The 17,351-nt window shown below is 34.0% G+C and overlaps 2 protein-coding genes across 2 annotated transcripts; both read right to left on the minus strand.

The window, feature by feature from the left end:
* Positions 1-635: 635 nt before the first annotated feature.
* Positions 636-8,251, minus strand: LOC145887727 (kelch-like protein 7). Its single transcript, XM_082978924.1, has 13 exons — positions 8,142-8,251; positions 7,968-8,091; positions 7,011-7,164; positions 5,536-5,753; positions 4,988-5,131; positions 4,825-4,930; positions 4,289-4,380; positions 3,787-3,967; positions 3,373-3,516; positions 2,647-2,805; positions 2,279-2,435; positions 1,990-2,074; positions 636-1,660 (listed from the first exon to the last, which is right to left on the minus strand). Exons 1-13 carry the CDS (start codon positions 8,201-8,203, stop codon positions 1,622-1,624), a joined length of 1,665 nt encoding a protein of 554 aa, XP_082835050.1. The 5' UTR covers positions 8,204-8,251; the 3' UTR covers positions 636-1,621.
* Positions 8,252-9,803: 1,552 nt separating this feature from the next.
* LOC145887732 (kelch-like protein 7) lies at positions 9,804-17,351 on the minus strand. The gene is made up of 10 exons (XM_082978931.1): positions 17,112-17,351; positions 15,369-15,586; positions 14,808-14,951; positions 14,645-14,750; positions 14,024-14,115; positions 13,485-13,665; positions 12,886-13,029; positions 11,521-11,682; positions 11,163-11,313; positions 9,804-10,506 (listed from the first exon to the last, which is right to left on the minus strand). Exons 1-10 carry the CDS (start codon positions 17,263-17,265, stop codon positions 10,392-10,394), a joined length of 1,467 nt encoding a protein of 488 aa, XP_082835057.1. The 5' UTR covers positions 17,266-17,351; the 3' UTR covers positions 9,804-10,391.

The raw sequence follows: 17,351 nt of genomic DNA on the forward strand, positions 1-17,351 counted from the left end.
CGCAAAATTAAGCGAGGTCGCCGAAGCAATCCTCTCATGCCTGAAGCCCCTATAGGAAAAAAACGTTTTCGCATTCGCCCGTCATTTTTAACGCCTTTGTTTTGTACTTTGTATCACATAATTTTGTGCAAAATAGAGAAGTAAGGCAAAAACGTCAAAAGCAAGAATCTTTTGGGAACAGGCTTACGGAGGAAATAAATGAAAACCTCTTCATTTTAGGTATGGTATTATGCTTGGTGCTGGGGCATTTATAGAAATGCATTTAAACTATACCATAGAAAATTGCGAAGGCAAACAAAGTTTGTTGGAATTTTCATCTAAGCATCAAATTCTGTATCATTTATTTCCTATCCAGAAACAGACCTAGGAAACTGCTATGCTAAAACACGGCAACATTGCTGCCAAAACAAACCTGCAGTGTATGTTGATTGGAAAAAGTGTTTAAAATTTGTAAAATTCGCCTTTGAAAAATAAACCTAATCCCCTGAGTCAACTATGAAACTGAATAATACCAAGCAACATTTTTTTTGAAACTGAATAATACCAAGCAACATTTTCCGTGTATTAAGTAGTGATGTTCCCAGTTCCAAATTATCCGGCCCGGCCGGATCCGGATAGTTACCAATCAAATCCGGCCGGATAATTTGGATCCGGCAGTTTGTTAACACCGATTCGTGTATTTTATCGGTATGGCAAAAATGTTTGATTGCCAAACAGAATGCTATGTTAAGGTTAGCTTATCATGAGTGGAACAAATAAACGTGGGTATTTATTAATATGGTATAACACGTCACGAAAAACCTTAATAACAAATAACAGAAAAATCTTACGTCGGCGAGTGTTACAGACTGGGTCCCAAAAACGAGTAATTTGCGAAATGTTTGTGCGTTTTTAGGACGAAAATGCTGTCCCAACTATCCGGTAAAATTAAGTGTATTATCCGGCCGGGTCCGGGTATTGAAAATTGGTCAATATCCGGCCGGGTACGGGTACCCGGATCCGGCGCAACACATCACTAGTATTAAGTGAACTGGTTAACAGCAAAAAAGCAATTCTAATGACAAGAAACTAAAATGGACAAGATTTAACCTTAATACGTTTAGAGCATGTGCGAACAATGAAATAAATGCAATATAACATATAATGAAATTTTGGGTATCCAGAACCCAAGGCCGTGATGCGTCATTGGCGGCTTCAAACTCACAAGACAAACCAGAAAAAACATTTCTTTGTTGAATCCTTTGCTGCAGATATCAACATTTTGTCTTTAAACAAATCAGTTGTTACTTTATTGTGAGTTAGTGTTTGGTAGCATATGATTATTGTTTGCATATGATTATGGGCAGTTGAGAAATATAGGCTACTGTGTTCCAGTGTCACTCTTCACATCAAATATCTTACAACTTTCTACAATAAATAAACTTTCTATGGAAACAAATATGTGTCCACAGTTGTTGTGAAACACAATCACGTTGAAAAATAAAAATGTTAGATTGGCAACATGTTGATTAAACAAACTCAATTTGACTGTGACCCACTTTCACTTGGTGTCGCGGAATCACCTACCTGGCATGCTTTGGCAATTTTGAAAGCAACACCCCACATAAGGAAGTGCATGCATTTACTCGGACTTTGCAGCAATCACGTGTTTGTTGTTATTCTAAGGAAAAACAAAAGTTCACAAATAACAGAATTGTAAAGAAACGCAGATTCAGCACAAAATCAACAAAGATCAGTTGTAACTAATGATGGAAAATGTTTACATACACACGAAGTAACACCACTCACATCAAACATTGAAGTGTGAAAAAATAAAAAAATTTAGAAAACGCTGCAAAAATATAAAAACTGTTGGTTAATTTGCATAAATCGATATTTTGGACAAAAACATTCATTTCAGCATCTTTGCCAGTGATCAATCTCAGTTAAATATCAACTACAACCAAATATAGAAACATATTAAACAGCAACAGCAGTCGCATTACAAACTGGTTTGTCAAGATCAAAAGCATGTGTCCAGACATCTGAGGTTTGATCGTAAACTTCAACTGATGTGAGTCCTTTAACCCTGTTCCTATAAAACAAACATGATACAGTTTCATGAATCAGGCACACAACAAACACAGGTAAGTTTTTCTACAACATTCTTGTCGTCAATATTTTATAAGTTTACTCACTAAACCGTTTGAAAGTAAACAAAATAACGCACACTCGTGTAACTGGAATGGAAAAAACGGGAAACAATGGACTATAGTGACGTCATAATATCAATTCTTACCTCCCTCCACCCACAACATAAATCCTCCCATCAATAACACAAGCAGAGTGACGCCAACGAATATTTAGGAGAGGAGAAACATATTTCCATTTGTTGACTCTAGGTTCGTATTCTTCAACTGTTTGCAGGGGGTAAAGACCACCACCATTCCAACCTCCTGTCAGATTTAAAGTAAAACTTTTTATTGTTTTTAGGTTAATACTTTATAGTTATATCTACCAGTTTTTATGTTTAGGATTCTTTTCAGGAAACTTCATTATATTGATCAGATGATACATTCACCGGTGACGAATATGAATTTGTATTTTATAAGATTTACATAAAAACAACTTACTGTTAATTTTATTGCTTAACTTTTCATCACTAACCAATTGCATAGATCTTCCCTTTAATTTCTTCACATGCTAAATAACATCTTGCTTCATTGAGAGAAGCGATTCTTGTGGAGGTTCCAACACGAACATCGCGGAATTCACATGATTGTAAGTATTGTCCGCCATCAAATCCGCCCACAGAAAACAAAACATCTGAAGAAATTTTCAAAATCGCTTGTGTTAATATTTATTGTGACGTCATATTACGATTATGTTGTAATGTTACGTAACAAGCAATGAGGTAAGCTATGCGTTTCTTAACGTACAAATAAGAGATCAGTTTTAAATCAACGTTTACAATAAAGTTAAATAATATAACGGTTGATATTCATGCAGCAAAGAACTCAGTAAATCTGCAAATAATTATGTTGCACAATACAGATTTTTTACTAAAGTTTATGAAGCTAAGTGACGTCATCGGTAATTTGTGACCAAAGTAAGTAAAAAGGTTTTACTTTGTAAAAAAACACATAATTTTCATGCAGTTTTTGTAGGTTTTAGGTCAGTATTTCTCAATATTTTCATGTCACAGAATATTTCTATCCAATGAAATTTCTATTACCTCGGGTCGAAGCAAACAGCCTGTGGATTTACATGAAACATTTGTGTGGATTAAGTGAGTGAATATTGTTGGGGTAAAAAGTTTAAACTGACTGATTTACATCTGGGTCCAGTAATGGGATTATTCTGTCACATAAATGAACTCAAACATATTCTTACTGTCAATTGAACACATTCCATGTCCACATCTTGGTTGTAACATGTCAAATCCTTTTCTCCAACTGCCATTGTTGACAAAATAAAGTAAACTTGATGAAAATGGTTGAACACCTCCACCTTGACCCCCGGTCAGGTATATGACCTCTACAACATGCATTTAATAAGATCCAGGTTGTGTAACAATTATCTAAACTATTGCTTTTGAGACATTTTGACCTTAATTAACTGTTTACAATTACATTCCTCTTACTTGACAAAATACAGAAATTAAGCTGCTGCTAAATGCTAAATTGAGGTTTACTTGGTGGAGCTTTAAAAAAGATGAAAATCCGTGTTTGCGCTAATTACACCAAAACAGTAGCTTGAGACAGCGCATTACATTATGTAAATCTCTAATGCGTTACAGCAACCAACCTCCAACAACAGACGAAGCAGCAGAACATCGACCTTCTGATAAATCAGCAATTTTTACCCAGTTTTTATGTTCTTCCAAATTCAACATCTCACAACTTTGTGTTGGACCATCTCCACCCATTACATAAACATTTTCACCAAATTTGACTGAAGTTGAGTTCACTCTGTCTGTGATCATTTTCTAAATAAATTTGGATGATGTGGAAGCAAATCATTAAAGCACTAAATAACAAAAATATACCAATCTTAGCAACAGTAACACCAACACCAAAAGGTTTCGGATCGAATATTGTTTGTGGTGTCAGAACATATTTTATGCAGGAAAAAATGTGATGGAAGTAAGAAAAGTGCAGTACATATTGTTTTTATTTCATTTAACAGATCTAGATTACCAAACATTTTATGTTCTACATAATTTAGTTTTTGCTTCCAGAAAGTAAGAACAAACCAGTGAATAGTTAAAAAAGCATGAAAACCATATGACAGCACGCAATGTACATACTGGGTAATGTTCATGTTGTTTTGTGGTAACATTCCATTTCACACAATCTCGTTTGGATTTATTGCCACCAATGATAAGAAATCCTGACAAATCTGCAACATAAACATTACTTGTTATGGTTTTTGTTTGCGTAAAATAAATTCTTATGATGATAAAAATGAAAACATATTTCCTAATTTGACCAATTCTAATTGATTTTTTTAAATGAGTCCATTTTAATGAAGATACTATTTGTAGGTTGTGGTCTTAAAGTGACATCAGTATTTCTAAATACTTGTTGGTGAAGCAAATCTTTGCATACTAATCAGTGTAGATTTAGTGTAAGTATTTGATCACAGTCTAACAAATAGTAACTAGTTGGCTGTTTACTGTACCTAGACTTGCAGATCTCACATTATATTGTTGTGCATAGTCAAGTAGTTGCCTTGTGCAAAGGTTCAGTGAAGCTTAAAGTTATGGGAGAATAATTGCTATGAGGGTTGGTGTAAATATGGTGGATGTAACATATTGTTGTGAATATTGAATAAATCTTGCACCTTTTTTAATGGGACTTGCTTTTCCACTTGTTCCTGATTCATCATATTGTTTTAATGCAGCATCCATGACTGCAATGGCACAATCCATGTTTCTTCTCACAAGAGGCTAAAAATAGTAAAACATTTTAACTCATTGGAAACAAATCAACCCCAAATAATTTACTTCATTTTTAATTGTGGTTGCAACAAACTGAGTGGAAATAGATGAAAGATCTAGTTGTGAGAAAAGATTTACAAACAAATCCTCTCGATGGGAAGGATTGAAATTAACCCATCGAACCAGTCCAGTAAATACAGGTTCTTCCATCTACATTCAACAACTAATATGTAATAACAAAGTAAGTAGTGATGTGTGAAGAGCTTGGGAGTAGAAACGCCAAACCTAATATGCATATTTAGCAATTGTTTCGAACATAGAATTTTTGCAATAATGAAGTATTAATGATTAGCACAGCTATGTTTGAAATGTCAGCTTCAAAATATCCAGAATTTAGTTTTGGATTTTCTATAGAAAGCAAGTACAAGTTTGAATAATATTATAAAGAGATTGCTGTCATCATTCATTGCATTTGTATCACATTCAACATTTTGTTCACATATTAGTTTTGCTTTTATATTTTACTTTCACCTTGCAATATATCTTGCTGCCTTACACATGCAATAGAAAAATTATAGCCAGATAAACATTAATCAGGAATCAATGATAATTACCCCTTTGTTTCTCTGTTTGATGATTGCAGACATATCACCAACATCAAGTTGCATGAAATCATCATGTTGTACAACTGTTGCAATGTTATCAACAATCATTTGGTTTGTTTTCTTTTCCACATCAGCAAGATTGTATCGAGTAGCATAAGCTCTTAGCTTCAAACAGTTGTCGGTTGAAATCATTTTAAGAATGACTCGACAACAAAATGACTTCAACTCTGAAAAAGCAAAACCATGTTATTCCAAATTTAATTGCAGATATTTCAGTGAAGTATGAATCGAACAATATATAGCAGATATTGGCACCCAACCAGAGGAAAAAATCAAATTTCCACAAATGTTAATAATAACATATATTTGCACAATGCATTATCCCTTGTGAAAGCAGTGTAGCTAGGTAGTGGCCACATGCAAAGAAATATCCTGGGTCTCCCAGAGGACTGGTAAGTCATATTATGTGAAGCATTTATGTTTTGGTGTTTACAAATAAGCAGAAAATGGTGCAAATGATGTTTTTTGGGACTTGTGGAAGCAAATGTTTAAATGTTGTGATGGTGAAACATTTTATCAATGAGATTACTTGATACTTTTCTCTTAATGTCTCTAGTAACCATGCTGTCTTACTTTATTACAGTTTAAGAATGTTCAAATGGGATTTTGTTATCATTGTGAATGTATGGTTCCCATAGCAATTAATATTTACAAAGCTTTCACGTCACTACTCTATAGACTAAGGCAGGGGCGGACAACTTCTCCAGTTGGCGGGCCTGATATGGGAAAATGAAGTACTTGGCAGGCCGGATTCCTGAATCGATACATTAATCGCGTATATATAATTTATCCACGGAAACTGGCCCGCGGGCCGTATGTTGCCCGCCCCTGGACTAAGGTATGGAAGCCTACCCAGTGAGATTGTTACACTGGTATGCACAAACAAAATTCCAGACGCTATGAATAGTCAAAACAGTGAGCATTGTCAATGGATCTAGATATGCTGGTTAATGCAGCCATTGCTTGCCCGAGGGGGTCAACTATACAAAACCAATTACACAACTTTATCCAGTCATCCCATCAGCACAATATTTAAAGCAACCAATCCAACCCTTATATTCATTGCACACTCTAAAGGCATTAGGTACACCATGAATCCATGTTTGACACAACTACCTTCCTGCACACCCACACAAGCACAATCAAGTTACGTCAGTCATTTACATTCTGCTATCACTACATTCTGATACTACAATACACGTCGACCACTTTTTGAAACAACTCAATCAAATTTGATTTAATGATTTAATTAGTTGTTGCTTAAGGATAAATGAAAATTTCTGTGAGGATTTCAAAATCACTTTTTTTTATAAGATTTGGTTTCAACAACAATATTTATGTGGATAACATTCTTGCATTGCCGAGTTATGCTGGATGTACAGGATGTGTTAAACCACCTAATCACATATATGATGTTTACATACCTTCCATCTGTGTATAATCAGCATCTTCCAACACTTCCAACACATTTTTCTCTGTTACTTCAATATCACCAGTGTAAATATAATCCAATACACTTTCCAGTCTTTTTGGTGGAATATTGTCAACCTTGATAAAATCTGAGTATTTCTCGCGCATCTATAAGAAAACAAAGTTAACCAATCACAACAAACACAACCCACAACCAATCAAATATTTCTATACATGGAAATATTACATACTAAGTATTAAGTGTCAACATGTGTGAGGGAAAGTGGTTAAACATAATGGTGGCAAATGTTAAAATACAACAAATAATCTTCATATGGATGAAGAAAAATAAACAATTATATTGTCAATATTGACAAGTGTTTCGTGTCACAAATTATAAGAATAATTATTGTGATGTCCCACCTAGGTTGATCATGTGATGTCATACATGAGTGATTTTTGGCAGGTGGGAAATTACAGAGTAATAAGTAGGTAATTATTTGGCACCGAAAATACAAAAGTAATTACAACAAAAAATTACATATGTTATTTATTTACAGTTTGTCCAACACCATATTGCAAAGTGGTCATGCAATATGGTCAAAAAAAAGTTAAGCAATAATAGGCAAACCCTGATTAAGAAAATAAGAATTCAGTTTAAACTGAAAGTCTTCAAATATGGATTGCCCCATGACCGTATACAGAACTAATACGAATACATACAAGTAAGTATGCATGTTACAAATGTTGTCATAACTGTGACAAATGATAAAAATAAACAAACATAGCTTTTGGCAACAAAATATTTTACCCAAAGTCATTTTTAAGACAATATTACATATTGCTTTTACACACATATTGCTATCACTACAATGTCACTGTTAATACTCGTTATTTCAAAAGTATTTTAGTGCAATGTCTCAAATATGTACACTGATGTATCATTATATTTGAATATTGGAAATACTTACCTCAACACCAAGTAATGCATTGAAATAATCTGACATAGAACAAACCACAGCATCATGAATTGAATAGTTTTCTCCTTGAGAACAAAGTGTTCTGTTGCAAAATCGTTTTGTTTCTTTTCTGTCACTAAAATATCAATAGTTTAACTTTAGTAAATCTGCATAAATTAAACTTACTTGTTTAAAAAATTCATGACTTTCTGGTGATGCAAGTTTATTTCTTCTTGTGTTCGCTTCATTATGAAGACAAAAAGTTAAACTGACAGTGAATGAAATACAAACAATTATTATAAGTTTGTAGATATGCAATGTGTTTGCATTTCTGTTTTTTGAAAACTATTTAACAAGAACAAATGACATTTTACGTAGTAATACTTTACTCAAAAATCAAAGTCTAAGAATTAGGACATAAAAACTCCTATTATTATTTATTGTTATTTCTCTGCAACAGATTTTACCAATTTACGTCATTCCTGTGCACAAAACTAGATGCAGATCACAGGGGGAAACACCGCTCCGTATTTACCCAAGCTGGTCATGTGATTTAATACGCTTGAGTGATTACGTCGCAACATGATTCTTTGCGACAAAAGAAGAACTTTGGTGTTTGGATGTGACAAAATTTAGCGAAAAAGGTTGATTATTAAGAACAATCCAAAACTCCAGTTGCTCTAATTTCACAGCTTTTTTTGCATTAATCAGTAACAAATATAAAAATAATAACGGATTGAAAGAGCTGTCTGAAAGATTGATTTAAAAGTTTTACTCAGCTACTAATAACGGATTGATTTATAATTAGTTAATAGTGGGGCTGTCCCATAGTGCAGAAAACATTGTTTAAGATGTTTTGGAATCAACTTACGTCAGCATCAGTTTTAACAAAATGCCGTCGTCGTTCCAACTCCACGTTTATATAAACCTGACCAGTTTGACGTCACAGATCTTACACAAAAAAGGGAAAACCAAAAATGTGGACGTTTTCAAATAATCTATGACACGACTTAACTTTTGGAATCGGTAATGTCATGTATTAGTGTTAATTAATCACTACAGATGTTACTACGAAGTTGATATTATGCGTTGGTAGACTTGGATATAAGTGTAAATCAGATGTTTTCGACCTTCGGGTTGCCACCAACCATTACGTCAGATATTGAATGATAATTTGTGAGCAGTGGTTGCAGAAAATTCTTGGTCATATCGCTGTGGCCACAAGTCAACGGTAAAGTCGGTCGATCGTTGGGAAGGAGATGATTGGAGAGAGAAGATCCACAAATTGCTTCTACTGAACCGAACATCTCCACACTCAACAAATACAGTTACTGTTTCTAAACATTTTTGATTGATCTGAACACAATTATTACTGACTCATTTGGAGCTACGGTAAATTCTGACTTAGGGTTGAGTGTTTAATTATGTCTTACCCTAGCTCTAAACAAACTTTTCTCTCCAATACAAACACATGCGTGAGATTGTCATCAGTTTTGTGCATTCAATCCTATTGTTTCGTCATGTTTACTCATTCAATTTCGTAACAATGGCTATTCTTTCTCTGTTTTAACGATACAAACGACACTACTGTCATCTGATCGCAGTGAAACTTATTAAACTTCAACTTTGGTGGAAGCGCCTGAAACCCACGAGTTATTTTAGCTTTTCCCTGTTTACACCTTCTCCATTTCTATATTTTCACAGATGTTAACATTTTGATTTTCATGTTTGTGAGCAAAAAAATAAACGAATAAATGAACATTTTTGTTTCACGACAAACCTAGTTTTTTGTTATTTAACATTTGTTACAAATATTTTTGCGGCATTTGGTTTTGGCGATGCCGAGAATAAGAAAGTTTTCAACTGGAATGTGAAGAAGAAATAACGCATGCAAATACGGCACAAACAACCAACTAATTACCACTAGAGGGCACTAATAACGCCATCAGGATGACGATTTCGATTGGTTCCACGATTCGCTGATCGTTTGTGCTGTAGAAAGTGTTTAGTGGAAAAATATCCTCTTGTCTGCTTTCAACCGATTCATGGATGTTGTCGTGTTTTATTCCCGGGGCTATGAATCATTTCGAAGTGGAACTCGGTAAGCGTGTCAACTAACAAGCACACTGTCCTCACATCTCACGTGACACAACCATTAAAGTGACGATATTTTAAGGAAAAACAAAAGTTCACAAATAACAGAATTGTGAAGAAACGCAGATTCAACAGAAAATCAATAAAAATTAGTTTCAACTAATGATGGAAAATGTTTACAAACACACAAAGTAAAACCACTCATATCATACATTGAAGTGTAAAAATTACAGTTTGTATCGGACACAAAAATACAGAAAATCCTACAAAAAAATTATTTCAGCATATTTGCCAGTGATCAATCTCAGTTAAATAGCAACTACACCCAAATATGGAAACATACTAAACAGCAACAACAGTCGCATAATCAACTGGTTTGTCAAGATCAAAAGCATGTGTCCAGGCATCTGAGGTTGGATCGTAAACTTCAACTGATGTGAGTCCTTCACCCCAGTTCCTATAAAACAAACATGATACAGATTCGTGAATCAGGCACACAACAAACACAGGGAAGTTTTTCTACAACGTTTTGTCATCATTATTTTATGAGTTTACTCACTAAACCGTTTGAAAGTGAACAAAATAACGCACACTCGTGTAATTGGAATAAATAAAACGGGAAACAATGGACTATAGTGACGTTGCAGCGACCTAAGGTTTGCAGAAAGAAACACTGCCGTTTATCTGACTCCTAAGACTATTAAGAACATCCACCAAAGAAACTACCTTTGCGACTTTTTAATCAAAACATAAAACGCTAAACAAACATACCTTGTTTCAAAACAAACAACGTTAAATGCAACGACGAGAGTTATACTTTAATTGCTTTTGTCTCGCTCAGTCCGTTTTCTCGTTTCCTCTGTTTTCTCTTTTTTGGCTTACGGCCATCGATATATATACGGTTATTGAGATTACATAAAATAATGAATTCGCCAGGATTATTAAAAACGTCGATGTGATTATTAAAACCAAAACCGATTGGCACATGTGTTCGAGATTAACCCAAAAAATAACCGATGCGCACGTACGCGAAGTAATCGAATTGCACAATTTAACACAAAAATGACGTTTAATCATAAAGTTTCGCTGCAGCGTCATAATAGTTATTATTACCTCAATCCACCCAAAACATAAATCCTCTCATCAATAACACAAGCACAGTGACGCCAACGAGGTTTTAGGAGAGGAGAAACATATTTCCATTTGTTGACTCTAGGTTCGTATTCTTCAACTGTTTGCAGGGAGTCACGATCGCCACCTCCTCCTGTCAGATTTAAAGTAAAACTTTTTATTGTTTTTAGGTTAATACTTTATAGTTATATCTACCAGTTTTTATGTTTAGGATTCTTTTCAGGAAACTGCATTTATCACGTGATACATTCACCGGTGACGAATATGAATTTGTATTTTATAAAATTTACACAAAAAAACACTTACTGTTAATCTTATTGCTCAACTATTCATCACTAACCAATTGCATAGATCTTCCCTTTAATTTCTTCACATGCTAAATAACATCTTGCTTCATTGAGAGAAGCGATTCTTGTAAAAGTTCCAACACGAACATCGCGGAATTCACATGACTGTAAGCGTTGTCCGCCGTCAACACTTCCGCCCACAGAAAACAAAACATCTGAAGAAATTTCCAAATCGCTTGTGGTAATATTTATTGTGACGTCACAATACGATTATGTTGTAATGTTACGTAACAAGCAATGAGGTAGGGTCTGCGTTTCTTAACGTACACCTTGATAAGTGATCAGATTTAAATACATGCGGATGTCGACAGATCAGTAACTCTAATTTTATCCGTTAAGTGGGTTTTTTTTGCAGCATTTTTTAATTTTTTTATTGGTCGGGGTACTATCTCTAAGATCTACATTCATTTCAAGGAGTCGAACTTCTCTTGGAGTAAAAAATTATCAACCATATGCAAAGTATAAAGAAACAAAACAACTTTGGGCAACGAAACTCAGAACCGAATGGTAGTTTTAAAGTTTTTTTGCAATTTATCATAAGACTGGCCATTCCAAGCGCTGCGAAACTCACCAAAACGTCTCTGAAAAGTTAATCACTTCCATACTTATACCCTGAAACTGATCTACGACAATTGTGCCCAAACAAAGGTTGAATAAATTTCCTGTATTAATACAGTGACAGTTAACAGTGGGAGTTTTTTTGTATCGCAATTAATTTATGAGAAAACATAGGACTAACCATCCAATTTTGGGTATGAGCAATAATGTACTGTAGACTTTGTGCTCTGGTTGGAAAGCTAAGGCAATGTTTCTTTTTCTGCCCAAATTGACAGAAAAATCCGACATCATGCAAGCCTTACTTTATTCAGTGCTTTTTAGATTCGCAAAGTAAGCATTAACATAATGACACAAGTATCTCCATTTAAGTTGAATGAAAAAAATAATGCATCAGTCTTTATTCAATTTTATAAGTTCAGCTACACACTTTCAAAACAGTAAAAGTAAAAATAATAATTAGGAACGCCTTGAAATGAATGTGGATCTTAGAGATTGTACCCCGACCAATAAAAAAATTAAACAAATTACTCCAAAAACAGCACTACCAAAGCAATTTTTTTAAAGTTTATAAAGATAAGTGACGTCATCAGTAGTTTGTGACCAAAGTGAGTAAAAAGTTTTAATTTTTCAAATTTCTATGATCTCAGTTTGAAGCAAACAGCTTGTTAGTTTACATGGAAAATTTGTGTGGATTTAATGAGTGAATATTGTTGGGGTAAAAAAATTAAACTGACTGATTTACACCTGGGTCCAGTCATGGGAATATTCTTTCACATAAATAAACTCAGACATATGCTTACTTTCAATTGAACACATTCCATGTGCATATTTTGGTTGCAACATGTCAAAACATTTCCTCCATCTGCCCTCATTGACGGAATAAAGTAAACTTGATGAAAATGGTTGATAACCTTCACCTTGACCCCCAGTCAGGTATATGACGTCTACAACATGCATTTATTAAGATCCAGGTTGTACAACAATTATCTAAACTGCTGCTTTAATGTAGTTTTGTTGAAGCACATTATGGTACAACACTGTAAATTTTACACTTCCAACTTAAACCGTTGAAGCCAAGTTTTTAGAATCGGCAAGGGGGAAGGGCGGCAGCCCCATTATGATGTCATAACTTGGTTGAGCAATCGAAAAGATGAAAATTTATGTTTGCACTAATTACACCAAAATGGTGGTTTGAGTAATTGCATTACATTATGCAAATTTTTAATGCGGAGTTTTGAGGTGGTACCAGCACTGTAGTTTTTCTAGTTTGGAAGGGCTTGAGTAAATTTGGTGATACAAAAGGAATAAATGATCATTTATGTGTCCAAGAAAATGTACAAAGAAAAACTGTTTTGCATACAAACTTTTCAAAAATTTTACTAAAGTTAAGGCAACCAACCTCCAACAACAGACGAAGCAGCCCAACTTCGACCTTCCAACAAACCAGCAATTTTTACCAAGTTTTTACGTTCTTCCAAATTCAACATCTCACAACTTCGTGTTGGACCTTCTCCACCCATTACATAAACATTTTCACCAAGTTTGACTGAAGTTGAGTTCACTCTGTTTGTGATCATTTTCTTAACAAATTTGGATGATGATGAAGCAAATCATTAAGGCAAAGTGGTTCACATGTTTCACTAAATAACAGAAAATGTCTTAAATCCAGTAACACCAAAACCAAAAGGTTTGTGATCAAATACTGGTTATGATGACATAAAATATTTTAAGTAGAAAAAGAGCAGTCAATATCGTTTTTATGTAAATTAGCCCAGTAACCAATATTGTGCAATATATTCATGAGAAATTGTGACGGATGTAGTTTACTGTACATTTTATGTCTTGAAGAATTTACTGCACAGTTTTATGGCTTCCAGTAAAGAACAAACTCGTGGTTAAATTAGCATAAAAACAAACAACAGCAAGCAATGTACATACTGGGTAATGATGATGTTGTTTTGTGGTAACATTCCATTTCACACAATCTCGTTTTGAATTACTGCCACCAATGAGAAGAAATCCTGACAAATCTGCAACATAAACATTGCTTGTTATGGTTTTTGATTGCGTAAAATAAATTCATATGGGAACAATCGACATATTTCCTAACTAGGTGAAAGCTAATTCTTCTGTAAATGAGTAACATTTAAAATAAGTTAGTATTTGTATTAAACAAAATTCATAACATATTTCCTAATTTGATCAATTCTAATTGTTTTTTGAATGGGTCCATTTCGATGAGGATACTATTAGTAGGTATTGGTCTTTAAGTGACATCAGTATTTCTAAATACTTGTTGGTGAAGCAAATCTTTGCATACCAATCAGTGTAAATTTAATCATAACTAATTGTCGTACTAATTAGCGTAGATTAAGCATTCGATCATAGTCTAACAAATAGTAACTTGTTGGTTGTTTACTGTACCTAGACTTGCAGATCTCATACTATATTATTGTGAATGTCCAAGCAGTTGCCATGTGCAAAGGTTTAGTGAAGCTTTAAGTTATGGGAGAATAATTTCTATGAGGGTTGGTGTAAAATATTGAACAAATCTTTCACCTTTTTTGATGGAACTTGCTTTTCCACTTGTTCCTGGTACATCATATTGTTTAAATGCAGCATCCATAACTGCAGTGGCACAATCCGCATTTCTTCTCACAAGAGGCTAAAAAGAAAAAAATCTTTAGACTAGTTACAAGCAAACCAACTCTCAACAATTTACTTCATTTTTAACTGTGGTTGCAACAAACTGAGTTGAAATAGATGAAAGATCAAGTTGTGAGAAAAGATTCACAAACAAATCCTCTCGATGGGAAGGATTGAAATTGACCCATCGAACCATTCCAATAAAAACAGCTTCTTCCATCTACATTCAACAACTACTATATAATAACAAGCAAGTGGTCATGTGTAAAAATGCTTGGAGTTGACAACTTGAATAGAAATGCTAAACCTAATATGCATATTTAGCAATCGTTTTGAACATAGAGTTTTTTACAATAATGAGGTATTGATGATTAGCACAGCAATGTTTTGAATGTTAGCTATAAAATATCCAGAATATTAGTTTTGGCCTTTATATAGCAAGCAAGTACAAGTTTGAATTATATTATAAAGAGATTGCTGTCATCATTCATTGCATTTGTATCACATTCAACATTTTGTTCACATATTAGTTTTGTTTTTGTATTTTGTTCACCTTGCAATAAATCTTGCCACCTTACACATGTAATGGAAAAATTAAAGCTTGAATACGCATTCATCAAGAATCAATGATAATTACCCCTTTGTTTCTCTGTTTGATGATTGCAGACATATCACCAACATCAAGTTGCATGAAATCATCATGTTGTACAACTGTTGCAATATTATCAACAATCATTTGGTTTGTTTTCTTTTCCACATCAGCAAGATTGTATCGAGTAGCATAAGCTCTTAGTTTCAAACAGTTGTCGGTTGAAATCATTTTAAGAATGACTCGACAACAAAATGCCTTTAATTCTGAAAAAGCAAAACCACATTATTCCAAATTTAATTGCAGTTATTTTAGTTAAGTATGAATTCGACAATATATCCAGATATTGGCACCCAAAGCAGAAGAAAAAAATCAAATTTCCATAAATGTTAATAATAACATATATTTGCACAATGCATTATCCCTTGTGAAAGCAGTGTACCTAGGTAGTGGCCACATCCTAAGAAAAATCCTGGATCTCCCAGAGGACTGGTAAGTCATTTATATTAAACATTCATGTTTTGGTGCATACAAATTAGCAGAAAATGGTGAAAATGATTTCTTTTATGGCTTGTGGAAGCAAATTTTCCATGCTGTCTTACTTTATTACAGTTTAAGAATGTTCAAATGGGATATTATTGTGAATGTATGGTTCCCATAGCAATTAATATTTACAAAGCTTTCACGTCACTACTCTATAGACTAAGGTATGGAAGCCTACCCAGTGAGATTGTATAAGTTACACTGGTATGCACAAACAAAACTCCAGACACTATGAATAGTTAAAACAGTGACCATTGTCAATGAAACTAAATATGCCGGAGGGGGTCAACTATACAAAACCAAATACACAACTGTATCCAGTTATCCCATCAGCACAATATTTAAAGCAACCAATCCACCCCTTGTATTCATTGCACACTCTAAAGGCATTAGGTACACCATGAATCCAAGTTTAACACAACTGCCTTCCTGTAAACCCACATAAACACAATCAAGTCACTTACATCCTGCTATTACAACATTTAATGAACAGCTCATTAAGTTCGATGGACAAAAACCTGTTTTTCACACACTGAAACATGCAGAGCCACTTGGAATATGTTTGAGTACTTAATATAAGGTGATACTACAGTACTTGGCAACCACTTTTTGAAACAACTCAATTTTTCAGCCAAAACCCATAATGCCCAATTGCTATTTGTGAAGCAACCACCATAGAGTTTGGACAAGTTCTATAGGGTTCATAGTTGTAACATTTCCTTATTAAGTTGATTTTTGTGTCTTTGCTTTATTAGCCCACGGTTTTGAACATGGTTCACCGCACAGTCACAAAAAATCGTCATTATGCAGGTCCAAAGGTATATATTTCTTTTGGTGTCATAAACCTTTAAATTGCGTAACACAAAGATATATATAGAGAGAGAGAGAGATATTTAAATAAAATAAATATCTACAAATCTGTGTTTTTTATTTTCACTGTCGAACATTGCACAAAAGTAGATGCTTAAGTTGATTCAGGTGCAGACCAAATCTTATGAGGCAAAACACTTATACTGTGCCATAAACATTTCCACAAATCCTTTTTTAATATATACAGGAAAGTGTAATGATTTAATTTGTTGTTGCCTATGGACAAAAGAAAATTTCTGTGGGGATTTTTAAATCACTTTTTTGATAAATTTTGTTTCACCAACAATATTTATGTGGATAACATTCTTGCATTGTCGAGTTATGCTGGATGTACAGGATGTGTTAAACCACCTAATGACATATATGATGTTCACATACCTTCTATCTGTGTATAATCAGCATCTTCCAACACTTCCAACACATTTTTCTCTGTTACTTCAATATCACCAGTGTAAATATAATCCAATACACTTTCCAGTCTTTTTGGTGGAATATTGTCAACCTTAATAAAATCTGAGTATTTCTCGCGCATCTATAAGAAAACAAAGTTAACCAATCACAACAAACACAACCCACAACCAATCAAATATTTCTATACATGGAAATATTACATACTAA

The sequence above is a fragment of the Ascidia mentula genome, chromosome 1, assembly GCF_947561715.1.
Source record: "Ascidia mentula chromosome 1, kaAscMent1.1, whole genome shotgun sequence".
Classification (NCBI taxonomy): domain Eukaryota; kingdom Metazoa; phylum Chordata; class Ascidiacea; order Phlebobranchia; family Ascidiidae; genus Ascidia; species Ascidia mentula.